Raw genomic sequence first — 26,198 nt, 5'->3', positions numbered from 1 at the left:
GCATTATTTTATGTACAACATTCAAGGTCCTGTCCAAAAAAAACCCCAAAACAAATAAAGACAAATAGAGCTTATTAGAGATATTTGCTGCAGCTTTTAATTTATTCATGAATTGAACTGCACCCATAAGCCCTATCTAAGCGTGTGGGCTGATTTGTTTCTAGATGTGGAAGCCAAACAGATTGATTCTATCACACAATAAGATTCAAACCAACACATCTAAATAAGAAAGTGACCAATGTGCAGGATTTTACACTTTTAAATTAAAGGAGTCACAATTCCCATTATATCCATACCGGCAACCAGCAAGCAGTCATATATGCAATGTATAAAGTATACAATCTTCAATGCTGATATATGTAAGAAGGTCAGAAATGGGGAAATCCCGGTCCAGAACGGGGAAAAACCCTGCCAGTTCGGCTTTGGCCACAAGTGCTTCCACTCAGCTCGTCAACCTTCCGGTAGAGTAAAAGCACTTGCGGCCAAAGCCAAACTGATACAGTTTTTAACTTTCTGGGCCTGGATTTTCTATCTCTGACGAAGGCTAACACAGATATTCTTGTCGGTACATAGAAAGCAAGATGTGTTTCAAGTTCATTTGAAGTACTGCTGGTAAAATCCCATGTCCTCTATGCAGACACAGTAATGTACTGGGGCTCCATGTTGCCAAAGTAGGACTTCTCCCATTCACTCATGAGGTCAAAATGCAACGGGCGGTCACAGAAGGTGCAGGAAACCGCCGCGGGGTTGCTGAGCTCGAGCCCCACCTCCTGCCACACGTCCACCAGTTTCTCTGTGAATACGACACCGCCGTTAATGTGTGCTTCGTGTCATTGTGTTAGTCTGTGACAGTAAAAGTCAAGTCTGCTCAGTTTAGTTATAGAGCGGACAGAAAGTTGCCTCGAGGCACTTGAGCAGGTCAAGAACCGCACTCGCATACATTCAAGCATGGTGTCAAACTCAAGGCCCGGGGGCCAGATCTGGCCCGCCACATTATTTTATGTGGCCCGCGAAAGCAAATCAAACATGTCAACTTCTATGAAGCTTGCTAAAATTTCAGAAAAACATTTCAAATTCTCCTATGTAACACGTAAGAGAGCTATTCTAAATTTTCTTGTTACCAAAACCCTCATTACAGTAATTTAAACTCTAGTTGAACAAACCAGCATTCTTGACGTCTTTATATGGTTTCGCAGCCATAACGGCCCTTCAATTGAAACAGTAAGTAAAACGTGGCCCGTGATAAAAATGAGTTTGACACCCCTGCATTAAGTAAAACAAATGAACCCCACATGAGCAAGTGCTCAGCAACAGAAACAAGGAATAACTGTGTGTGTGGGGGGGGGGGTCATCTGTCTCGAGGGGTTGAGCAACAGGAGGAGGGTCCAGTGAACAATGGGCACAGCAACAACCATATCAGCAACAGTAATTGTAGTCCCATGATGGCAGCAACATCATCAGCAAGTGCAGTGGGGTCCTTGCAAAGAACAAACAACTAACATTTCCCGACACGTGTCACTCACCCACAAAGTACTCCATCATGGCGGGCTGATGATGAGGAGACGGAGCCAGGCGCAGCAACTCTTCTCCGCGAGGCACTGTGGGGTAGTTGATGGCCTGCACGTAGATGTTGTGCCTTTCCAGCAGGGTGTCGCATACCTTGGTGTTCAGCTCTGCATTGCCCACCTGCGGAATGGAACGGCAACAGAAGCAACAGCGATGATCAAAACCTAGTGGACGGCGATTGCTAAGCTACTCAACTGAATCAGAATGACAGCAGTCATCCTGACAAGTTGCATCGCGTAATGTCACCACTGGTTTATGACACATGAGAATGATCTTTTTTATTTATTTTCAATTTTTTTGGCCAACCTCCATACCCGTATGGGGATGATGTGGCTAGGACAGTGGACCACAGGCAGGCCCTTATCCATGAGCAGCTGCCTCATGTGTTTGACGTTCCTTTGGTTCGCCCTGCGCAGGGACTGCCCCTCGGGGCCCCTAAGGACCCGCACGGACTCCAGGGCTCCGGCCAGCACCATGGGGGGCAGGGCGGTGGTGAAGATGAAGCCAGCCGCGAAGGATCGCACTGTGTCCACCAGGGCGGCGCTGCTGGCGATGTAGCCTCCCACACAGCCGTAGGCCTTGCCTTGCAGAGCAGAATGTTTGTGAGGTCAGAGGACACATTTAACTTGAAATACAGGATATATATTTCACTCGAGCAACAGTTTGCTATTTCAGAGGGGGCTTATTCACATAGTAAGATGGTGAAAATGGTGGTTCAGTTCCATTTGGATCATTCCTTGAGTAAAATTTATCGTAAGTTGAGACCCGACATAAAACTGAATGAGAAAGTAGCACTTGCATGCACTTGTGGTGTGGGGTTCCAAAACAACACGAAGCTTCAAAATCAGGGGTGGGCAAAGCATGGCCCATTTATATTTTTAAATTCCTGTAACATGTGTTATATTACATTGATTTCATTCCAAAATGTAACAAATTCCAATTTTTTAAATTCATTTTTTTCATTAACTAATACGGGTAATTTTTTTCAATCAGAGATGAAAGTAAACTTTAATGCATATTTAATTTTCTGCGCAGATTCTGAATCGGCACACTTTTTTTTTTCTCAAGTGCATCAGGTTTTCATCATACTGTAATAATAATCATCATCATCTTTAGCATAACAATAATAATAATAATACCATAGCAAATATATATATACTGTATATAGTACAGTAAAAGATTTTGCAATATTTATTAATGAATGGTTAGGTTCAGCAATTGGAGGAATTTCTTTTTGAAACGTCTATTGGCTCTAAATTCATGGTAAAATCCATGTTGCTTAAGCTTTTACAGGCTGAAGTTAAAACCAAATATTAAAAATATCTCAAAAACTTGATGTTCTAGAAAAAAAAGTGAAGATTTTTTTTTAAATCAGCATCAAAAACCCTTTTAGGGACACAAATAAAGCCAAAATTTGCTGTTGTGTAGGGTTATGCGTTAAGTGAGTAATGAAAAACAAACATCCATACATGAGTAAAATAAACAATTTTGCATCCATATTGAACATGTATTTTATTTTAATAAATATTTGTTCAATTATTAATGGAATGACAGTCCTAAAAATGAAACATTAATGATAAATTGAGAATCAGAATGTTTATTTCTAAACCAAAAGATACAATGTTGTATGATATCAGTCTTGCAAGTTTCTTTCCTATGAAAACCTTCCAACTGTACTTGTACGATATTGTGTCAAATTTGTGGGTTTCGCCAGTACACTTTAAGCTAAAAGTTTGAAGTGAGCATAAAAGTATTGACGCCTCCTCTGATGTTATTTTATCAGCAGAGCCACAGCGGGACTCGCGCTGGCGCCCTGCTGATAAAACCTCAGATTCCTGTGATGCGAACACCTTCTCTTTAGGCCCTTTAGTGTGTGTTATCAGAGCTAAATTGGCTCTTGGACAGTGACAGTTAGGGCCGAGTGGGTGTGAGTGCGACTTTAGCCGCGAGCAGTGTGCAGCCAAGTGAAAACAACATTAAATAGTGACCTCCACATGAGACGCTCACCTAAAGTCCCAGACACAATGTCAATCTTGTGCATGACGCTGTCCCTCTCCCCAACTCCGGCTCCATGGGCTCCATACAGGCCGACGGCGTGAACCTCGTCAACAAACGTCAGAGCTCCGTAACGATGAGAAACATCGCACAGCTCCTCTAATGGACAAATGCCTCCTGAAATCGCACAGGTCAGGGAAAATAGGAAATTAGAGAGTCCGATGCCCAAGTTGAGATGATCAGGAACAATTCAATAGTTAAAATATCCTCCCACAAGACACAGTGAAGGACAACAAAAAATGTTTGAATCATATAAAAATCACACACTCCCAATGTTTTCATCCCATTTTCTTATGAACTGAAGTCGTTTGACCGATGAGGGTATGGAACGTGGTTATCGTTCTCTGTTTGTCTCCAATTTCAATTGGAAGAGAACATTTGGCGAGCCTCACCGTCCATTGAATGCACTGTCTCAAAGGCGACTATTTTGGGCGTCTTTGGGTCCGAGCGCTGCAAAAGCTCCTCCAGGTGTCGACTGTCGTTGTGGCGAAAGATGAAGCGCTTGGATCCGCTGTTCCTGATGCCCTGAATCATTGAGGCGTGGTTGCCGGCATCCGAGTAGATCTCGCAGCCTGTGAATGGGACAGCAGACGCACGCTGTCAATCGCTCATTTGTCATTCACGTCATCATCAAATGATGCATCTATCCCAGTGGTGTCCAAACTATGGCCCTGGGGCCTTTTGCAGCCCACCCTTCATTTTCTAGCAACCCTCAGCATGTTAAAAAAAATAAATAAATAAAAATGTTGACTTTTGGCCCGGTGGTCAACTGGTTAGCGCGTTAAAGTGCAGAGGTAGCGGGTTCGATTCCAGCTTCCTGTTTGGAGTTTGCATTTTCTCCCCGTGTCTGCGTGGGGTTTCTCTGGGTAGTCTGGTTTCCTCCCACATTCCAAAACGTGCATGGCAGGCTGATTGAACACTCTAAATTGTCCCGAGGTGTGAGTGTGAGCGCAGCTGGTTGTTTGTCTCTGTGTGCCCTGCGATTGGCTGGCAACCGGTTCAGGGTGTTCCCCGCCTACTGCCCGAAGACAGCTGGCATTGGCTCCAGCATGACCGCGACCCTTGGGAGGCTAAGCGGATCAGAAAATAGATGGATGGATGGACTTTTGATGACACATTCTCCCATGGGATGCGCCTGACAACTCACGCTAATAGTAAATTTGACCGATGGACCTTTTGTAGATATGCAAAGAAACAATTTAAAACTGAAATAGTAACAATAATCATTCCTCTTGAAATAAGGCATTTCAGTTTCAGAAGCAAAAATGTGTTCCTCCGCTTTCTGCTATCTGTGTCGAGGTGTGATTTGTGAACATATCACATAAAGGATTAAGGTCCTCATGTAAACACAGATTTGAGCATTGTCAACTAGCCAATCACAGGGCACATATACACAAAGAAATATGGATGGAAATAACTGGCAAGGAAGACGGAACTATTGATATCCATAACGGCATATCATCTAAAATCAACAGCATGTCTTGTTTTGAAATGTCACAGTGGTGGTCGTACTGCACCTGGTAGCATTCTGGCCAAAGTGAAGAGGGTGGAGTCATTTGCCACAAAGCAGGAAGAGAAGACCAGAGCGGCGTCCTTCCGATGGAGCTGGGCCAGCTCCTTCTCCAGAGCCGCGTGGATGTTACTAGTACCTGAGATGTTCCTGGTGCCTCCCGCTCCTGCACCGTGTTTACACAGGGCCTCACTGAGGAGCAAAATCAGATGACACATAAAAGTATGGCAGGTGTGAAAAGTGGGCCGCAGCAGTTGAAGTTTGACACTGAATATCGGAAGTCACAGACAAATGTGATTTTACTCCAGATTACATCCACTGTGTGATGGTTTTCATTTTACCTGATGGCACTGAGGACCCGGGGGTGCCGACTCATCCCCAGGTAGTCGTTGCTGCACCACACAGACACTCGGGAGCCCTCGCGGTCGGACAAAGAGTAATCCTCAGCGAAGGGAAATGAGCCGGCGCTCCGATTTACCGTCTTAAAGATTCTGTAAGTGTGGTCCTTTTTCTTCTCGGCGATCTTTTCAGAGAAGAAGTAGTCGTAATCATAGCTGGGCCCAGCTGTATTGGCAAGAGCAATTGGAGTGGATTACAATGGCACAATCCGCTAACAAAGTCAAAAAGAATTTTAACAGGAGGATGCCAATTACAATGTACAGTAAGAGTTTTTTTCAACACAGTGTCATCTCCTGGATCTAGGAGGTCACTGCGCCCATCCGGCCCCAATGCAAGTGGACGGTAACAGTAAAAGTGAAGATGAATTCCATGATTTGCACCTTAACTTATACCTCTTAACTCATTCAGTACCAGACAATTCTGGACCAAGTCTGAAAATACGTTTAAAAACGTCTTTGGGAGTGAATGAGTTCATTGCGTTTGATGGGTATAAGTGATGTCTGAAATCTAATTTAACCCCACACCTCTGGTGTCAGCATACACACCCATGTTGTCTTTGAAAAGGTGACTGATGGTGATGTCTTGAGGTGATTTAGGGAAAATGGACTCTTTTAAATCCTTCAACAGAGAGATCATCATACCTGTCAAAGCAGCACGCAGGATTATCACTTCAATGTAATCCTTTCAAATTATTTTTCAAATACTCGTCAATGTTTTTTTTTCTTCTGCTTCCTACCCTCTCGGACATCCTCTTGCACTTCAGGGCTGGCTTGGACCATTCCAATGTGAGAGGTGACGAAAGGGCAAACCTTGGACACTGCCGGCTCTGCCACCTGAGGAGCTGTTTGAGCAAACGTCCTCTTTTGCTCCAGCGTGGGAAGCTGGCGACAGTCGAGACCGGCCGAGGAGCCGCTCAGTTTGGCCTCCAAGGCGGCTGACTTGCAGACGCTGATCTGACGTGCGATGATGGGACACTGGTTGGCCAGGGACAGCAATGGGCTTGATCTCCTCAAAGCTGGTTTCGTGGCCGACTTGAGGAAGGGGCAGTGGTGTAGGAAGGCTGCCATGTTATGTTCTTGCTCTGAATGGAGGTGAGAGGACAAAATGTTATTTTACTTTTTAAGATGAGCTGCATTTTTTGCAACACAGGGATCATTTCCCGTTTTTTTTTTTACAGACTGCAGGGCGAAGTAAAACTTTGCTATCAACATTATCGATGCCAATACGTGTGACGTTTTGAGAGCTGAAGGTGCGTCCTTCAGGGTGGGGCTTATCTTCTCGCTGCAGCTGCTTCAGTGCTGAGTGACAGACGTCATCCGTCGAGGCTTGTTTCAAATATTCCACCAAGACCACCGTTTTCCATCCATAATTTTGGATGTTATCATTCTTATCGGCCCGAAAGAGTTATTTTGACAATGTGTGTCCTATTGTCGGTATAGAATGCTTCCGATGGAGAGCTGCTACTAATATTTTGCCCATTCAGGTCGTTAAATCTGGTAACCAAAATATTCGACACAGCTCAGAAAACCCTCTATGACAAGAAATTAATCCACGATCAACAATATTTTCAGCAGAAGCGTTAAATGCGTTTTGTTTTGTTTTTTTAATGAGTTAATATATGGATCCGTGTTCAGACATCCTTTTCCTGGCCTGTGGACAAAAGATAAGGTCATTCTTAGGATCTTGAGCTTTCTCTTGTGGTGAGACGTCGATCAAAGAAATACTTTTTTTTTTCAGTGAGCCATAGTTAAATTGTTTTTGTGCCAATTTTAACCAAATGTGGATCATGAGCAACAAATTCGCCCGTGATTGTGTTATATGAGTACAGGAAACAATAACTGTCTAAAAAATGTTTTTGGACAAATTTTACACACTTCACAAGAGAACATCAACACAAGTAACACCATTATTGAAAAGTTTGTCACTACTAGCAATTTAACAAACATGTACTACCAAATCAAATCTGATTCGTGAATTTATCATCAAGACTTTCTATTTTAAAACCCGTGCTGCGTTTGTTTCTTCGGTACACTCAACATGTTTAACCATCACGAAATTGAACAATTCTGCTCTTCTTTAGGCAGTCAATATATATAATAGTGTATGACGCATCAAGTGTGATAAAACAAAGTAAACCGTATTATAAAAAGAAGAAGAAAAAACCTACGATGGCCATTGGAATTTTTTTAAAATGCATGTTCAAAATATATTGTGACACACAAGATAACAGTAGAGGTGGAAATGACCATCATGAAGATGACCACAAATTTATACATTGAAATTACGTCAGACTCACCTGTTGACCTGCACTGAGGACGAACTTCAAACGCGCAAGTCGGCAGATGGTCAAAAGAGTTCACACATTTATTGGTGCATTTAGCAATCCACCTCTGCCCCCACCCATGCACATTGTCACTGGGTGGGGGTGGGGGGGGGGTGGCTTGTACAGATGATGACATCCAAGAGTGGCAACACACTCATAGACAGTAAAAGGGTAACAAAAAGCAATTCGCACACACAGCGGCACTCGACGCACACACATTGAAATGTTTATAAATGTACAAAGTGTCTCATCGGTTGCAATTTAAACCGAAAAAAATAGGCAAGGGGACATTCCAAAGAAACTTTGCACGGACACGCCAGCGCGAAACACCACATACTGTCTGTCACTGCCACTTAACGCAATAATAAGTGAAAAGTATTTTACAAATGTTCTCGATGTCTAACTTATTTGTACCTGATTGTGACCGTTGTCTGATTATGAGTAGGGCATATTATGTCTGCTTATTGCACAAACACACAACACACACACACACACACACACACACACACACACACACACTTATGCACTCGCTCACGCACAACGCACACGCACGCGCACACACACGTACACGTATTTGTGTGGTTATATACAATTTGGCCTTAAACAGTATTCGTAAGTCATATACGTTAATGCCGGCTAATATACCCTTATACGAACGAAAGACATAACTTGCACATACTGCATTTGTCAGAAAATAAAACGTAGCCTTTATTAATAATAGCCATAGTCTTTCTTTTTTTTTTTTTTTGCTGTACAAGAAACCCCATGAGCCAACACAAGAGAGATATTCCAAAATGGTGAAAGCGAGTTAGATAGTTAGCTCTCTAGCTAGATTAATAATTTGATCGATCGAGGACATCGGTTGCTCTCAAATGAATAATGATCACGGTTATATTGTGTGCGTGTCTAGCGATCAGCAGAGGGCGCCTTGCACCGAAAATTCCCGAGGGCGGAGTTTATCGAGTGTGCAGTGCGCATGCGTCTCACACTCAGCGTCGCTTCATCCATCTCCCCCTGACAGCAGACCTCCATTCAACCAACCAAAGCACTCACCTACCCCGTCTATCCACCACCCACCCATTCATTCATTCATCCCGTGCAAGTGTGAAGATGCTGGCGTGTACAGAGATGATCACGATGTGTCTGCAATCTGCCAAGCGGCAACACCTCAGCAAACAGCAGCAGCAGCAGCAGGAGTGTGATCATAACCACAACCGCACCGCATCGCTTTTCCACGATGTAAGTGCACCTCTGAGCTTCTTGTTTTTTTTTTATGTGTGTTTGTCATTTATTGCGCGTCTTCGTGCCATAGTCAAGGCCACAATTTATAGGTAAAAATGTAAAGGGAAGGTGAAGGTGGGGGGTGGGCGGGGGGGGGGGGGGTTGTACGACGCTGATCACGATGGTGCAAATCCATCAGACTACATTCATGTGGAGCTGATGCACAGCAGCCCCGTTATGTAAGAAAGGTGTGTGTTGGCTGCTTGTTCACGATGTTTTGCATATTGTGCAGGAAGAGTCATACGATTGGTCAAGGTGCCCTCATGTGCTCGAGGCGCCAATTTAAAAAGTGGTTTGTGTTGTCAACAACAACAACAACAACAACAACAAAAAGAAAAAGAAAAAAAGAAAACAATATGCTCCCGATTTCCATGATTCATCTTTCTTTTTGTTACAACATGTAAAATGTAAATGTGAACGCCCATGGATTGACATGACCATCCTTTCATCATGTCTGGAGCTTTTATGGCTGCCGATGATTTATGGAGGTCATGCTCCAAAACAAAACACACACACACACATATACACACATATGATAGGCCAGTGATCATTTTACACTTTGAGCCCTGCGAGTCCCAGGGACTCGCTGATCAGAAAAGTATGAGTTCCATTATGCATTTAGAAATCCCAAATTTCGAATTCTGAAATGGTCTACTTATTCAATTGCATATGATAATAACACAAACGACAACAATATACATTGATATTAGGTTTATTTCTTATAAACAAATGCTGCAAATTTTTAAATAATACAGGCATACAAGATTTACTGAGAAATAGGTTCTTATTTCATCCCATGGTTCAGTCTGAGTTCATATCTCCGCAATTAAGTTTCGCAACACTTGTTCGCAACACTTGTTTTAACGTTACACAACTTGGCAATCGTCTGCTTTCCACGAAGCGAAGGCCGATCTCGCCAATCTCGTCTCGCGAGAACAGAAATCTCGTCACGTGAGATTACTTAACGCGAGATCAAAACAACAATGGCGGCGATTGTCAAACTGCGTTCGTTGCTGGAAAAAAAGATTTACCGTCGTTTTTTTTTTTTTGACTAAGAAATTTCCTTGGGTCCCAAAAACGCACATTATTTGGAACTGTGCGTCTGGTGGGAAAATTATGCGTCTAGGACGTGGGACGCAGAGGTAACGAGATGGCTGTAGCCATTTCAATTCTTTCACAGGCATCCAGTCTTATGACGTAAACATTACTCTCTTGACTAAAAGTAACTGAACATGCCATGAAAGCCATCCATTCATTTTCCATTGCGCTTGTCCTCATTTTGAATGTGAGTGACCTGGAGTCCATCCCAGCTGACTTGAAGCAAGAGAACAGTACTTGATTTTGGAATGTGGAATGAAGTCACAGAAAACCCACGCGTGCATGGGGAGAACAAGCCTCCTTCACTCCGGAGCCGAGCTTTGAACACCAAACCTCAAAACTGTGATGTCGACGTGCTCCCCACTCACCCACAGTGATTATAAAAATTGGACATTTTCTCCTTATTTCGGTGAAGAATTCTTTTGTTTTTCATTTTTAATTTTAAAAGAATTCAAGCATGTGTTTGGTTTGCATCTAAAAAGGCATCTCAAATTAGAATTGCTGGGCATCGACGGAATATCTTTTGAGTTTGTGCCTGTGAGAGTGGAATGAACACCGAAGAAGCCTTTCTTCACACGCACCGAATATGTTATTCTGTTCCTATTTGTGCCTGCTTATTACACCGCGCTTTGTGTTCTTCTAAAGCTACACGCTCATTAGTAAAGTATGGCAGCCCTTTGTGTTTCCACTCATTCTACTTGAAGCCCCCGTTGTTGATTTTAATGAACTCACAGTTGAGCGGGGCTTATACTGCACACCTTCAAGAAATGTGTTTCACACTCATTTCTCCAGAGGCTGATTCAGTCGTGCTCTCTGCATTCCTGCTTCTGCGGTTTTATGGTCTTCAATAGGACTCAGTAGTGGTGCATTCAGTGTCTACAGGGTGGAAGAGTTTTTTTTTTTAAATACAGTGTGTGAGCTTAATAAAAGATCTTCATAAGCCCTGTAGGAGCACGACGCCTGCGTCGACTCAAGCACATAGGAGAAATGAACACGTGATAATCCGGAGTGGACGCTGCTCCTTACTTTATCACTTCGTCTTCAAAATTTTGACGGAGAAACGTGCTGTTGGCTCCCTCGTAGGCATCTTTGTTGGAAAACCTTACATTGGCACTTTCGAGGGTTGCAAAGGACTGGCAATAATAGTGCGGCGCCCGGGTATCACACCATCATCCTCTGAAAGTCACTACATAGCTTAAACCGGTGCTTCCAAAGCTTTATTGAGACATGGCACACATTTGATATCAGAAAATGTCACAAAACACCACCAAACTGAAATATTTTAAAAGTTGTAACTTCTGCCATTTAATGGAAGAGAATGAACTTGTTCTGCCCGTCACTATAACAATCGTATGAAAGTGAGGTAAAAAATAATAATCTTAAACCATTTTAAAAATGGGACAAATGACACACACGACAAGGAAAAATGATCATGATGTGGACTTAGTGCTCTGGGAGTGTGCAGTGTACACATCCGCAGGCATAAAAATGTCACTAATGCAGTGCTTCTCAAATAGTGGGGCCCCCCGGCCCCCAGGGGGGGGGCGAGGATCCATCAAGGGGAGCGCGTTTGACCTCGGGGAACATGCTTTTATATTTTAATTTTTCGAGGACTAATTTTAATTTTATTGTGTTGTTTTATAATAATAAAGTGCAGTTGCACCTCCACTGCGTTAGAGGGCAGTGGCGCTGTCATTGGCAGAATGTGTGCAGGGAGCATTCGAAGGGAGGAAATATGACGAAGCTCATGTAGCGCTTGGCCTCACTGTGACTACGGTGGGAGAAGCTCTGCACTAATGTAATGATAGTAAATCGTATTTGCTGGTTCGACTACCGATGCCTCCCCACAGCGCACAGAGGATACACTGAGCATGTGCAGCCGTTAGGCAGTGGTACCATCGTCTACGAGATGTACACATGGTGATTGCTTTCTCCCTCCGACCATGAAGTCAGTCGAAATAAAGAAGCTCTACTCTTTCCAGAAGTTGTATTATTAAACGAACCTGCTCGCACAAAGCGACACAACTAATAGTAGCAGGACTGATGTGTGAGAGGCAGCATCTGTTTATAGAACATACAGACTGTCGGTTAATACAAAGAATGAAAGAGTACTTTCGTAGTAGTTGTTACTGTTGACAAGTAGTAATATTAGTTGTACAAGTTAGTTGTCGTAGAAGAAGCTAAGCTAATCGTAAATTTACTTGGAGAAGAGAATCGGACACTTCTCTACCCCAACCTAAGAAAAAAAAAGTTGAAAAACTACGAGAAAAGATGTTCTTGCCACTGAATGTTTGGGTTCGAACGAATTTCGTGCTTGGAGTCAATTGGCCCTCAAAATTCTTTATTTCAGCTATGAAATATAACTAAAAAAGAACTATGTTATCGATGTCAGCAATGAAAGTCACATGTAATTGTTTCATGTTTAAATAAACAGGCCCAGTTTCAAAGTGTGGTGCTACATTTATTCATAAACTGAGACGAGCGCTTAATGATTTCCAAATTATGTGTACTATCCTCAACTTTTTTTTTTTAATATCACCGTTTTCTTCATCCATATCTTGAACACAATCTTCTCCTCTTTGTTGCAGATATTTCGCCGGGCGGACAAAAATGGTGAGTAAGAAAAAGAGCAGTTAATTGGGTTGCGTTCTTGTTTTTGATGTTAATTAAGACTGCGAGATTATTTGTTTCAACCTGGCAGGGCTTCATTAGAAAAACCAGATAGATGTGCTCACACTTGATGTACATTCAATGTAAGCATCGCTCTTTCATTTGTAGAACCCCCCCCCAACAACTTAACTCTTAGATGGATAGCAAATCCTCCCCAGGGGGGAAACAGCAGCAATGGGCCACAAAGAGAGGAAACAACAGCGCTGACAAAAAGGGAAATGTTTTCTCTCTTAATCTTCTATTCACACTTGGAACTCCGTGTAATCACATGCAAAATGGTAAATGGCTGAGTGTTTTGTGCATTTAGTCTTCTTAGGAGGATATGTTACATAAGAACCCCCCCTGTTAATAGTGCCGCATTGTTATGATGAGCTGCACACATTCGAGGCTTGAGGGGATCTTCAGCTACTTCAAGGGATTTGCTTCGCAAATCATGGATGAGCTGTTTTTGTCTTTGCACACACACGGTACATAATTATTGCTACAAACCTAAATTCGGAAGGCTGCTTTTAAGCTCAAGACACATCCAAACTCAGTGACACAAATCAATAGAATTGGATTCTTTCCCCTCTGTTGTTGTTCATTTTCATAACCACTTTAGCCCCATGTGGAGCAATCATTGCTGCCCTCCCGAGATCAATAATAATCATTTTTAACGAGCATGTCATACTATTTTCTTTTTGCAATTTGGGCCTGAGCGACAAACTAAACCACACAACAGAGAAAGGACAGGGAGAAATCGCAGGAACAGAAATGCACATGACGAAAATGACTTCAAAAGACCCCGTTAATGATTGTTAGAATGATGATTTCAACACATGAAGTTACGAAATGAATCCGATCCAATTTTATAAACGTGCAGTAAAAAAGAAGTTAACCACTGGTAATAATAACATCCATCCATTTTCTGAGCCGCTTTATCCTCACAAGGGTTGCTGGGGGTGCACACAGAGAAGAACAACTATCCGTGCTCACACTCACACATTGGAACAATTTGGAGTGTTCAATCAGCCTGTAATGCACCTTTTTGGAATGTGGGAGGAAACCGGAGTACCCGGAGAAAATCCACGCAGGCATGGGGGGAAGAACATGCCCAACAACATCTTATCTTCCACCACTGGTGACAGTTGTAAAAAAATATATAATACAAATAAAAAGCTCCACAGAAGTCGTTTTTCAGAAAATGATTTGGGCTTCACTTGGGCAGCTGCGGTACATGACACACTTCTGCGAATCCTCAAGTCTGTTTCCTCATCTCGCCTTTCCCGGTTCCCTGCTGTGTGAGAACAGAGGGAAGGATAACAAGAGAGTGCGGTCGCTCATTTTTGTGAGCTATCTTCACTTCGCAGCTTATATGCACACCGTCTGCGAGGAGTTGAAAGGGAGATGCTTTCTCCTTCAAGTCAGCACTGAGTGGGCTGTCCATCATTCGCAAGGAGCAGGCTACATTTGCTGCATAACGAGGAGGTGTTTTGACATCAACACACTGCACAGCAATCTTAGTCCTCACAAGGGTTGCGGGGGGTGCTGGAGCCTATCCCAGCTGTCTTCGAGCAGTAGGCGGGGGACACCCCGAACCGGTTGCCAACCAATCGCAGGGCACACAGAGACGAACAACCATCCGTGCTCACACTCACACCGAGGGACAATTTAGAGCACAGGTGTCAAACTCAAGGCCCAGGGGCCAGATCTGGCCCACCACATCATTTTATGTGGCCCGCGAAAGCAAACCAACCACGTCAACTTCTACGCTGATTGCTAAAATCTGGTCCAAAATAAGAGTGATGTTGTTCGCATTTTCTTGTTACCAAACCGCTCATTACAGTAGTTGACTTATTTATATGGTTTAACAGTCATAACGGCCCCCCAAGGGAAATGTGACGACAATGTGGCCCGCGACAAAAATGAGTTTGACACCACTGATTTAGAGTGTTCAATCAGCCTGCCATGCATGATTTTGGAATGTGGGAGGAAACCGGAGTACCCGGAGAAAACCCACGCAGGCCCGGGGAGAACATGCAAACTCCACACAGGGAGGCCGGAGCTGGGATTGAACTCTACACTGTGAGGTCGACGCGCTAACCACTGGGCCACCGGGCCGCCCTAGTTCAGCCATTGTTTACGTTAATGTAATAAGTACGTAATGAGACCATTCAATATCTCGATGTAATGATGGATCACATATGACAAATTTGACATTTTGGTTCAGACTTTAGCACTCATCATGGAAAAGTTGACATGCTTGATTTGCTCTCGCGGGCCGCACAGAATGATATGGCGGGCCAGATCTGGTCCCCCGGGCCTTGAGTTTGACACCTGCGATTTTCAACAATATATTCCACGTAAAATGCATGTATTGGACTGCAGGTGCATTTGGAGTTGATGCAACGTTAGACAGCGGGGAGAGCTCAATGCGTTGTCTTGCGTCTTGTGTGAGGTTCTGAAGACTCTTGACTTGAATGTGAATTGTGGCTCTTTAAATCGCCGCAGTGTCATATGTGCATCTTCTCTTCCTGGATCTCACAATATGCAGGAGCGTACAGGAATGAATGAAGACAATAACTTTAGTGTTGGACAAAGTACACATCGCATTGCATTGATGGGCTCATCATTGTCGTGCCTCCAAGGTGCAAGATTCACAGATTGTATAGTCAGGGTCGCCCGGTCAACCCAGCCCACACCCCATGTTTCTCTTTGGCAAGCGCTCGGTTAATGTGCCACCCCAGGCTTGTCAATTCTCAAGGTGAATTTCGTGAGAATCAGATGGTGGAGAAAGGTTGCAGAATGAGTCACGTCCAACTTACTCCTACATCTTGCGGCATGAAACGCATAGCAGATGCTCAAGGTAAAAGTTAAGAAATGAAGACACGCAAAAAAACGTTTTTTCTTTCAAGAGGTGGGTGGGTTTTTGAACAGCAGCTCAAGCGAAGTCAAAAAATCCGCAATCCGGTTAAGTGACATCAAAACTTGAAACTTAACCTTTGATAGAGAAATTAAATATGCTGATATTAATATTACTTGTAGCGTCTCCTGAAATGAATAATAGCTCAAATTAACTGAGCTTTATTAAAGAATCACATTTCAAGTCAATTCAGGAATATGTTCTGAAGCACTTGCAGTCCTTTTCCATTTCCATTTGAGCTTAGAATATTCTCTTCTGTAGACATTTTTTGGAAAAGACAATCATGGACAATCATTAGAATCAGAATCAGAATCGCCTTACATAACATTTGATTTTTTGATTCTTTTTTTGTGAGTGTGTGTGTGTGTTGTATTATGCCGCTGTGTTTGTGAGTCTGTATTTCAAAAGTACTTTCTCCTGTAAAAAGTGTTCCCTAAATAAATTTTGCTTACTTAATTACTTGTAAGAACTGGCAATGTAGGACATCCTGCTGTCTCGAGTGCTGCCACTGCTGGTCCCAAGCATAAATCCATGCTTGGGAAAACAAAAAAAGATTGGGTACTGTCAGTAAGGGCATCTGGCATAAAAACTGTGCCAAACAAATCCTGCGCGTGACATGATGTGGCAACCCCAGCCGGGACAAGCCAAAAATCACAGAAACAAACTTACAGTACTTGTGATAATAGTCACCTCATGTTGTGTTAGAAATAGCATTTGTGTATCATTTTCAACACGTTTTCGCCCTTGTCAACTGCAATTCAGGTTAGTTGAAATAGAAAACTTTCTCAAACCTTATGCACGTAGAGAGAAAGAAAAAAAATGCCTTTTAAGGGTTCTTTTTTTTTTAGTGTTGGCATAGGAATTAACATAAGGCCAGTCAAATCAAATAAACCTTTTTTTTCTGCAAACAACAAATGAGACAAGCATGACGACAGCGAGCTTTTGTTATGATGTGTAGATTCATATCGACCCTCGCCTTTCCTTTGCTATTTATTCACTCCGGTCAACTGAGTAGCTTTATCGTGACATTGTCACGGTCTTGTGTGCTTTTCAGATGACGGGAAGCTGTCCTTGGAGGAGTTCCAATCATACTTCAGTGACGGGGTCCTCACAGACGAGCAGATGCAGGAGCTTTATCGCTCCATCGACAGACAGAATGCCGAGTGAGCTCCCCCTGCTTTTGCCACCTGTACAGTGCGTCTCGCAGCCCACCTCGCATTTCCATATTCATTAAGTCAAGATTATGTCCATGCGACACATAAGCCTCCCTTCTTGCCTCTCAAGCCAAATTTAAAGTTTGCTTGAAGTACTGAATAAGTGATGAACCGTGAAGCACCTTTTCATTCACAGTGACCTCAATCTTTTACGATAGCATGATTTATAAAGCAACTGTCCGCGGTAGACATTCTAATCATTTTTTTAAAAACAGATACATAATATCAGTGAGCTCAATTGAAATGGTCTTTTGTCTTCTCTGTTTCTCCACAGGAACATGGACATCGACAAATTGTCAGGTACAATTTTTTTTAATGGCCTTTTTAATCCTCAAAATCTTATTTCACTTTGTATGTCGGTGGTTTTTCCACAACTCAGCACATTATAAATACACGTGTCCTTTTTTTTTCAGAGTACTTCAGTCCACATGTGGGAGAGTACATTAACGTGCTGTCTGCGCTTGAGAAGCTAAATGTGGCTATTTTAAAGGCAATGGATAAAACTAAAGAGGTGAGTGGCTTTAACCTTTTTGCATATCCGAATTGTGCTTACTGTGTGGAAGGACAGTATTGGGGCATACTGAATTATGGAGCCATTTATTCCCCTCGATACATTCGTTCTTCAACAAGACATGTTTGGAAAATGATGTGCTGACAACTTGGAACTCAAATTATTGTTTGAATGGGTTGGTCTTCTTTAGACCGTAGACTAGTAACCCGAAAAAGTAAAACATCACTGCAGTGGACCTTATTTTTTTTCTTTCTGAGCACTTAAGTAAGTTGACCTATTTTATTTTTTTTCCCAAGAATACCAATTTCTTTGATATCATGTCAATTCATTTGAAATGGAAAAAAAAAACTTCACACCTCAACACCTCCCCCAAATTCAGAGATCATAAAACAACATTGATGTCACGCTTCCTTGACATTGACAACATCTCAGTACGTCAACATTTATTAGCAAATTCCTCAAAGACTCCTTAGAATGTCTTCACAAAGGGGTCCAATTACAAATGTCAATGATCTTCATGTCATGATGCAACCCCCCCCCCCCCCCGACACACACACACACACACACACACACACACACACAAACAAAAAAACCCATTTCATGTAGTACTTTTTTTTCATGTCTTGATCCCCCAGAAATACTTCACTGTCTGGGCTGCATATATTGCACATACCAAAATCTTATATAATGACAGAATAATTTTTAAAAAATGTATTTCCAAGAGTACTCATCGGAATCTAGCTATTGTTAGAATGTGTAAGAATTGTATGTACATTCCAGTATAAATTAATATACTAATAACTTAAACGGAGACAAAATCAATAGCGCGACTTTCTCGTCCCCCTTGTGTAATGCCAAGACAAGCAATGTTCATCACACGTTGTGTTTCACAAACGTCACGGCTTCTCGCCTATTGCCAGTGTGTCTGGGACGCGCCTCCCGCATGAATGATGACATTTTCACGATACCGAGTCTGCAGGGTGCTGCGTTCTCTCCACTAGAGCAGTAAGAGCGAGAGACTATAAGGTCACTGCACGGTAGTGGTGCATCAACGACTTGAACAAAAGCTGACAAAGTGCACAGCTGTCGGACTCATCTGATGTCGTGGCCTTACCGTGTGGGGCTTCTATTTTCTCCCCGTGCTCGTATGGGTTTTCTCCAGGTATTCCTGCTTCACCCACATTCCAAATACATACATGTTTGATTTTCGATGGCTCATACTGTTTCCAGAATAGAGTGTCAGTCATGAACTCAAGCACCGAGCATTGCGATATGGCTTTCGGATTCAGCAGCACCCTAACTTAATGTTTTTTTGTAGAATATAAAAAAGCAATAAGGAAGATTGTAAAAAAATGACTGTAGTTCTTCCACTCTATTCACCTTGAGAAACAAGGATTTGGTGGAAAGACTGCCAGTGATGCATTGCCACTGCTATGAAGATTAAAGCTTTTTGTCCATGCCGTTCTGCTTTAATTTAGTTTAGTTTGCAGCGCACAGGCCCTTGAGCAAGTTGTTGTGATTTATTTGTTACTTTGGGTTTATTTAAGTGGTGGCAGAACACAGGAATATATTTTCCACATTGATTTTCTATGTGGCTTGTCGTCATTTGGGTTCTGGGTAAGCAGGAGCCAATTTCAGCTGACTTTGAGGCAAAGGCAGAGTAAACTGTGGATGGGCCGCCAGTCAAGACAAACAGCCATTCACAGTTACAGTCACACCAAAAGGCAATTTAAAGTCTTCAATAAACCGAACATGCATGTTTTTGGAATGTGGGAGAAAGCTGGAGTACCCAACAAAAAACACAAACATGCAAACTCCACAAGGGAGGGAGCTGGGATTCAAACTCAAACTGAATGGACGTGAGGCAACTGTGCTAACCACCATGTTCCGCTGCATTAACTCATTCAATCCCAGCCATTTTCACTGGAGCAACCCCCTCAATCCCAGCGGTTTACTGGATTTTGACTGATCTTGCACCCACAGAATATTTGGTTCTAATGCTATTTAAACATGGAGCCTACCAAAATAAAGTGTGGACTCTCTTCTTTCAGCAGAAAAAAAATGTTTCTACCTTTTTCCATTCTTCAGCAATCGGCATTACAAAATGGCTAAGTTTCATGAGAATGGCGATTCCTGGGCAAAAAAACGGCGAAAAAGAGCTTTTTGTAAAAGCATGCATTTCAAGCACGTGAGGCACCACTGCCACCTACTGGTCGCTTTTTTACATGATTTACAATGCAAACGGCTTATTCTCATTCACAGATTGCTTCAGACCCTCCTCCTCTCTATGAGCCAAAAAAAAGACTTGGTAGGCGGGGCCTAATTTTAAAAAGACGTACAAGTACGTCTTGTGGAATGAAAGAGTTAAGCGTCCCGATGCCGAATAAAATCTGAATGTTTGCTTATCTGTCCCTTCTTCATGTTTCTCTTTCCCCTACCCACCGTGCAGGAGTATCAAGGCTCTTCGGTGCTGGGTCAGTTTGTAACACGCTTCCTGCTTCGGGAAACATCCACCCAGCTGCAGTCCCTGCAGTCATCACTAGACTGCGCTATGGAGGCTGTCCATGATCAAGGCTGCACAGGGAGAAGGTCCGTGAAGAAGCCCGAGGACCTGCCCATCCAGAGGGTCTCCAAACGACGCATCCAGAAGAACATGTGTCTCTCCCCGACAGACCCTTACTCTGGCATGCTGACCACAGGTGGGTCCCGCCATCCCCATTAAGATGTTGAATTTCAGGGAAACTGGCGACTAACAATGTCGGCCTGGTGGTCCAGTGGTTAGCGCGGCGACCTCACAGTGCAGAGGTAATGGGTTCAATTCCAGCTCTGGCCTCCCTGTGTCGAGTTTGCATGTTATCCCCGGGCCTGTGTGGGTTTTCTGCGGGTACTCCAGTTTCCTCCCACATTCCAAAAACATGCGTGACAGGCTGATTGAACACTCAAAATTGTCCTTAGGTGTGAGTGTGAGCGCGGATGGTTGTTCGTCTCAGAGCGCCCTGCGATTGGCTGGCAACCGGTTCAGGGTGCCCCCCGCCTACCCCCGAAGACAGCTGGGATAGGCTCCAGCACCCCCCGCGACCCATGTGAGGATAAACGGATCGGAAAATGGATGGATGGATGGATGGCAACTAACAGGAATACTTACAAGTGTAGAACTGTGTTGATGTTGTGTTTCAGGGGTCAGCGTGGAGTCCGACTACCACTGGGGAGCCCAGGTCGGCCAATTGGAGCAGCTCATAGACAAGCTGGAGTGTGAGGTTTGTACAGGATGCACTGTCGATAGTTGAGTGTCAACTCTGTGCACCCGCCACCCCAACCGCTGTACGAGCAATGCACGGAAATGAGCTTGCAAGCTACCACTCCCGCCATGATATTTTATTATATATGCCAAGTGCTTGATTTGTTAAAATCTAGTTTGTTTGGTTTTTTTTACCGGTAATCTGTGAGGGCCAAAGGTTTGTGTCCGGCTTGCAAATCATAATCGTGCTGTTGCTTGTGCATGGCTCACCCATTTCTGCTCGCACCTTCAGAGTCCACATCTCGAACCCCTTAAAGAAGACACGCTGGCAGGGACATATAAATCGGTGAGTCAGCCCGCTTTACGCTTCTTACATACGTTTTAGTTCTACCTTCCAATGACAGCATTGTTGCCGAGTAATATGTTCTTGGTTTGAAGCTATTCGACAGTGGACGGCACTGTCTGATGATGCTAATGTGGTTGTTTTGCTTTCTCGCCCACCCAGAACATCCTCCTGGTCCAAAGACAAATGTCAGTGAAGGAATGTGATGTGGAAAAGTTCCAGCATGCTCTGAAGAGCTACACGGAGGCCAGCAGCGGACAGCAAAACAACCTGCAGTCAGTCCGTTGTCTACTTCCCCACCTGGCTGTAATGACTGCAGCTTTTCCCTCACTTGTTTTTCTCCTCCTCCTTCTTCTCTCTCAAGCATTTCCGTCCAGAACTTGCCCGGCAGATCATGCTTCATCATGTACGAATTTTGGCAAGATCGTCTCTCCTGGATGAGGTGAGGCGCAAAACCACACATTTTCAAATGTCAACTCTCAAGTCCCCCCCCAAAAAGGAGGGGTCTTTTCTAAACAAAGGCCAATCCTCCGCGTCTTTTCCTCTCAGCTTCCTGCAATCATCCATCAGTAAGACGTTTCAGCGCTGCGTGATCGACTCATTGGAGGAGCAAGAGATCATCTCTACCATGCTCCTCCCAGGTAATCCAAAACAACGACAGACGCTTGAATAGCAATGGCCACCAAGGTTTGTGGCCTTTCTCTGCACATTGTCAGTGTTTACCAACATTTACCGAGCTAAGGCAAATCGAAGAACCTCACAGCGCACCACCAAAGCAAAAACGTCAGGGGAAAAAAAAGTCAAAGAGCATTTCATTGTCCTCTCTGTCAGTGTTTGCCACTGGAATAAATAGAAGAGCAAATATGTTTTTGTAACAAATAAATGATCAATTTTGGACCAGTTAAGCTAAATTGGGGCCATTCTAGTCATGGATAATATTTTTTGACGAAAGCATATCAAAGACACTTGTGGACTAATTTAAATAGAGGCAAATATTGAAAATGATATTGTTGTCCTCGTCAGCTTCCTGGTGGATTATGAACAACAACTGACGCAGCGACGTTTCTTCAGATCGGCACCAATGGGGAACAAAGGGGATTATTGTTGTTGTTTGTTGTTGCTCTCTTCTGTAAATTCTGATTTTCCTTAAGGCGTGATGGGCAGAAGGGATGTGCTTCAAGGTCCAAAAAAAAAAGAAAGAAAAGGACATGAATAGAATGTAGTGCAACATTTTATGGAGCGAGCAGCATCAGTGCTGATGTGGTACTTTTCTTACTCCTGATTTAATAGAAGCACAAGAAATTGGAACAGAGGGGGGGGGGGGGGAAGAATTGCATGATTTCTTATAACTATTGTTCTCATCTTACATTTTAAATAGATACAATGCCAACCAGTCATCATGTTTTCCCTCAATACAGGCTACAACAGAAAGAGTAAATAACATGTGAATTTGATTTCATTTTGTCCTCTTTGTGATGTGGTGCGCTGTCGTCTCCTTATCTAGCTCATATCTAACTGCTGGTAGGAAAAAAAACAACTCCTGGTCAAGAGTAGGACTCAATAATAAAAATATGTAACAAGATATACAGTATATGTGATACAAAAAAATGTCCACCTCTATCTAAACTCTGTCACTCTTGCACTTTAGTAAACCTCGACCGACCTGTATTTGTTCAAAATTATACATTTATCGTAGATCGTAAATGTATCTTCAATACGAATGTCACTTTAAATAGAATATCAATTGCATATCCAAATCACATGAGCTTCAAGCCACCAGTATTTTACAGTTGCGTGTGGAACCATGCAGGCAGGATACATGCAAAAAAATGTTTTGTTTATATATTTGGAGCAGGACGTTTTCTGTATGGTGACATAAGAGAATAGAAGTCCATCGTGTACAGTCGTCATGTGTAAGTAGTATAGTTGAAGATTCAGAAAGTCCAATGTACAGTGTGATGGTTACTCCTTATGAAATCTGATAAACAGGCATTCTCACGGTCCATGCATGATACGTCATCAAAAGACAAGTAATGCACGGACTGTACCCCCCACCCCCCCTTAGCAATAATGTGAACTTGGTATGTATTATTTGTTTTTTTGGCATGAAATAAAATTAATGACATGCACAAAATGTTCCACTGTACTAGCCACTTTATTTTCTTGAAACAGATGTTTCAAGGCATCAGAAAATGTGACGTTGACTTACTTCATCATGCTGTTTCTCAAAAAATATATATATATTTTGCATTTTTTCGGCATGATACAGCAGTATTGAATTACTGCAGTAAAGGAATCCACTTAATAAGTCATGTTCATTCACAGTGTTCAATATATTATTCATACTTACATACCATAATAAAGAACAAAGAATAGGTCTATTGTCAAATTTGACATGCTGACATCGGTGGGAAAAGGGAATGCAATGAATGTCGTGAATATTTTGGTAGAATGGTTAAAAAAATACACCAATTCAAATGGCATTGAGGGGTAACGTATAATGTTTGAGATGAGAACCCCTGAAACTATATATACAGGTATATATATTTTTAATGAAGCTGTAGCCTTAAGTGAGATACTTATTAACATGACCAATAAGGCGTCAGTATGCTCATGTAGTAAAAATGGGAGGAGAGTAGTCTGAATTGGGTTTTGGAGTCGTGCTCCACCTCATCCATCGAACTCATTTGCCAGCCGCGAGTCTTTCCAAGTCAAGCGTGCGTCACATCCGCTAGGAACCCTGGGAAAGAGCGCCCTCTAACTTCTCCTGCTACGACTGCGCAGTGACCAGTATTTTCTGTTGACTCGCTCACCCGAATCAGGTGACGCCCTGCGAGAGCGACAATTGGCTCTTGTCTCAGACCTTCCCCGAGGTGATTGGTGGAGTGACGAGCACTCTGCACGTGACCTCTACAATGAGCTTCCTCCCACGGAAGTGACGAATTGTCACCAAACGTTTTTAAAATAATCAAAAACAAAATGCATTTCTGCCACGGTGTCATACTATTAGCGTACGTCTATGCAGTATTATTTTAATGAGTTTATTTCTTGTACAACCATATTTTTATAAATGAGGCACATACACGTTACTTGCTTTTAAACCGTAACGTTAAAACACGACGAAGCCATAATTGTTTCTTTCAATGCATGCTGGGAAAAGTGGGCATGTCTCTCCATTCATTACTGGACTACGGTACTGTACACGCCTTCTAGTACTCCTTTACGCCATGCGTTAAAAGAAAAAATACAATGTATAACACAAAAATATACAACACATATTATTCACATTACCCCACCAGCGCGTTTTGAAAAATGTTATTTTGTAGGCTGAATAGATTCCTTTTTTTTTCATGAAAAGCGGAAGATTTTCTTGGTGTATAAAATGGCTCTTGACAATTAGATATCGATGTTGACAACACAGAGCATTTCGTGCTAACATAGACATTAATCTTAAATAGATCTCTCCAAGGCTGGAATCTTACGTCAACATCACCACCATATTCGATGTAGAAAATCTCGTAATTGGCGAGTATGACTCGTTCATTTGATTTGGGTTTACAGAACGATGATTGCATTTGGCCATTATGACATTTTTTTATTTTTATTTTTTAGAATTTGCTGATATAGTGACGGAAACTATGAAGTGCCATATAGGAATAATACAGTACTCAGAATTCCTGCTGCGGAGCTAGCCCCCAAACAAAGCTAGCCTTTTGTTGTTCTTCTGAATTAGCTACTCGGATTGTTGTGACTAACTTAAGTAATATTCCTCATACGATGTAGGTGTCCCAAAGATAAATGCTCATTGAATGTGATTAATTAAAATCAGTTACATGTAAATGAGTAGCCACCACTGCTGATGTTTCCGAAAGGGATCATCCAGCTGGGCTGGCCCATTTTTTCTTCAAAAAGTCTCTGTGTTGTTTGATCAGAGAAATTATATTAGCCTGCATTTTCAATTGTATCAATTTGGTTTGGACTAACTACCTGTACTCTCAAAACGCTCTTTTCTAGTCAACTATATAGCCCCATCCCCTCTTCTCTTTTCGTGGTGGGAGTCAGTGTCCCTTTAAAGGTGGGAAAGAAAAACTTGTTCAGGTTAAACCTGAAGAAGCAACATTAAAATATGACTTTGGCAATTATGCAATGTGGGCGATGATATGTATGTTTTAATTTTTTTATGTTTGCATGTGTGTGAGATTGAATGGATGAACGAGCGGCCACGGAGCAACGTGTCGGTTGTCGCTATGTGATCGTCAGTTCAGTTGACTGACCAACTTTACTTTGGGCAGATCTGTCACTTCCAATATGGCGGACGCGCTGACGTATGACGTAATGTGGTGATGCGGTTATTTGCTATATTTGTGTATATATGTCTACAGGCCAACGCGCTCAACGAGGCGTCTATTTATACTGAACTGCATGCTGTTCTGTAATGTCTAAAATTTGTATGCTAGGACACATCTCTCGCGGAAACAAAAGGAATGGGCTGGCTTTGTATTTCCCACAATTCAGTTCGGCCTTGAAACCTGTGTTTTAATTACTAAGTTTACCAAAAATCAGTTGACGTGATTTTTATCCGTCAAAGTAGCATGTAAACGTGATTTTTGTCCTTTCATATAGAATTTCATAATCCAAGTTTTGTAAGTATTGTAAAACCGTGAGTAAAAAGGGTGATTGTTTTCCGTTCTATTTGTATAGACAGGTCACCTCGTTTATATCCGGGCATTCAGAAGGCTTGCACTCTGAGCTACATGCAGGGAACTTGTTTCTCAACCAATTTGCTCAGGGGAAAGTCCCCGGACACAAAGCAGAAAATGCACCGCTTAAAGCGGTTGTCGGCTCGGCAGGCTACCTTGAGCGGAGATGTTCGCATGGAACTGAGCTTGGCACCGCTGAGTCGACTTTGTCACATACAACAGGAATGCAAGAGTGCAACAATGCGTTGACTGAACGGGGCTTAATCTCCGAATGCACGTTTTGCTTAACGATAAATGAACGTGAAACTGTTTATTTAAAAAAAATGAATACATTTGCGCCTTTGTGCTGGAGCCCACATTTGATTTTTTTAAAAGGGCTATTTTGTAG

At 42.7% G+C, this 26,198-nt stretch overlaps 2 protein-coding genes and 2 non-coding genes across 5 annotated transcripts; 2 read left to right on the top strand and 2 right to left on the bottom strand.

Moving 5' to 3' along the window:
* Positions 1-71: 71 nt before the first annotated feature.
* LOC147210389 (5-aminolevulinate synthase, erythroid-specific, mitochondrial-like) lies at positions 72-7,927 on the bottom strand. Its single transcript, XM_086109856.1, has 10 exons — positions 7,827-7,927; positions 6,267-6,611; positions 6,076-6,171; positions 5,473-5,695; positions 5,139-5,323; positions 4,014-4,193; positions 3,574-3,738; positions 1,881-2,149; positions 1,524-1,686; positions 72-793 (listed from the first exon to the last, which is right to left on the bottom strand). Exons 2-10 carry the CDS (start codon positions 6,595-6,597, stop codon positions 630-632), a joined length of 1,776 nt encoding a protein of 591 aa, XP_085965982.1. The 5' UTR covers positions 6,598-6,611; positions 7,827-7,927; the 3' UTR covers positions 72-629.
* Positions 7,928-8,837: 910 nt separating this feature from the next.
* On the top strand, positions 8,838-23,244 carry LOC147210388 (N-terminal EF-hand calcium-binding protein 1-like). Of its 2 annotated transcripts, none has more exons than XM_086109833.1 (12): positions 8,838-9,092; positions 12,821-12,845; positions 16,859-16,967; positions 17,293-17,318; positions 17,432-17,529; positions 19,979-20,228; positions 20,707-20,786; positions 21,060-21,113; positions 21,273-21,385; positions 21,475-21,552; positions 21,660-21,751; positions 22,134-23,244. In XM_086109833.1, the coding sequence occupies exons 1-12, from the start codon at positions 8,964-8,966 to the stop codon at positions 22,160-22,162; spliced, it is 1,083 nt and encodes a 360-aa protein (XP_085965959.1). In that variant the 5' UTR covers positions 8,838-8,963; the 3' UTR covers positions 22,163-23,244. The 2 variants fall into 2 exon arrangements, with proteins under 2 accessions (XP_085965959.1, XP_085965968.1); XM_086109842.1 differs by lacking the exon at positions 8,838-9,092 and adding an exon at positions 10,118-12,152.
* A 490-nt stretch (positions 23,245-23,734) lies between these two features.
* Positions 23,735-24,041, bottom strand: LOC147210387 (Nuclear RNase P). The gene has a single exon (XR_015103041.1).
* A 1,792-nt stretch (positions 24,042-25,833) lies between these two features.
* LOC147210386 (RNase MRP) lies at positions 25,834-26,086 on the top strand. Its single transcript, XR_015103036.1, has one exon.
* The last annotated feature ends 112 nt before the right edge of the window (positions 26,087-26,198 follow it).

This window comes from Hippocampus guttulatus, chromosome 1, assembly GCF_054856545.1.
Source record: "Hippocampus guttulatus isolate MCC_2025c chromosome 1, RoL_Hgut_1.0, whole genome shotgun sequence".
Classification (NCBI taxonomy): Eukaryota; Metazoa; Chordata; class Actinopteri; order Syngnathiformes; family Syngnathidae; genus Hippocampus; species Hippocampus guttulatus.
The sequence above is the reverse complement of the archived record's forward strand: the minus strand, read 5'-3'. Positions and strand labels throughout refer to the sequence as shown.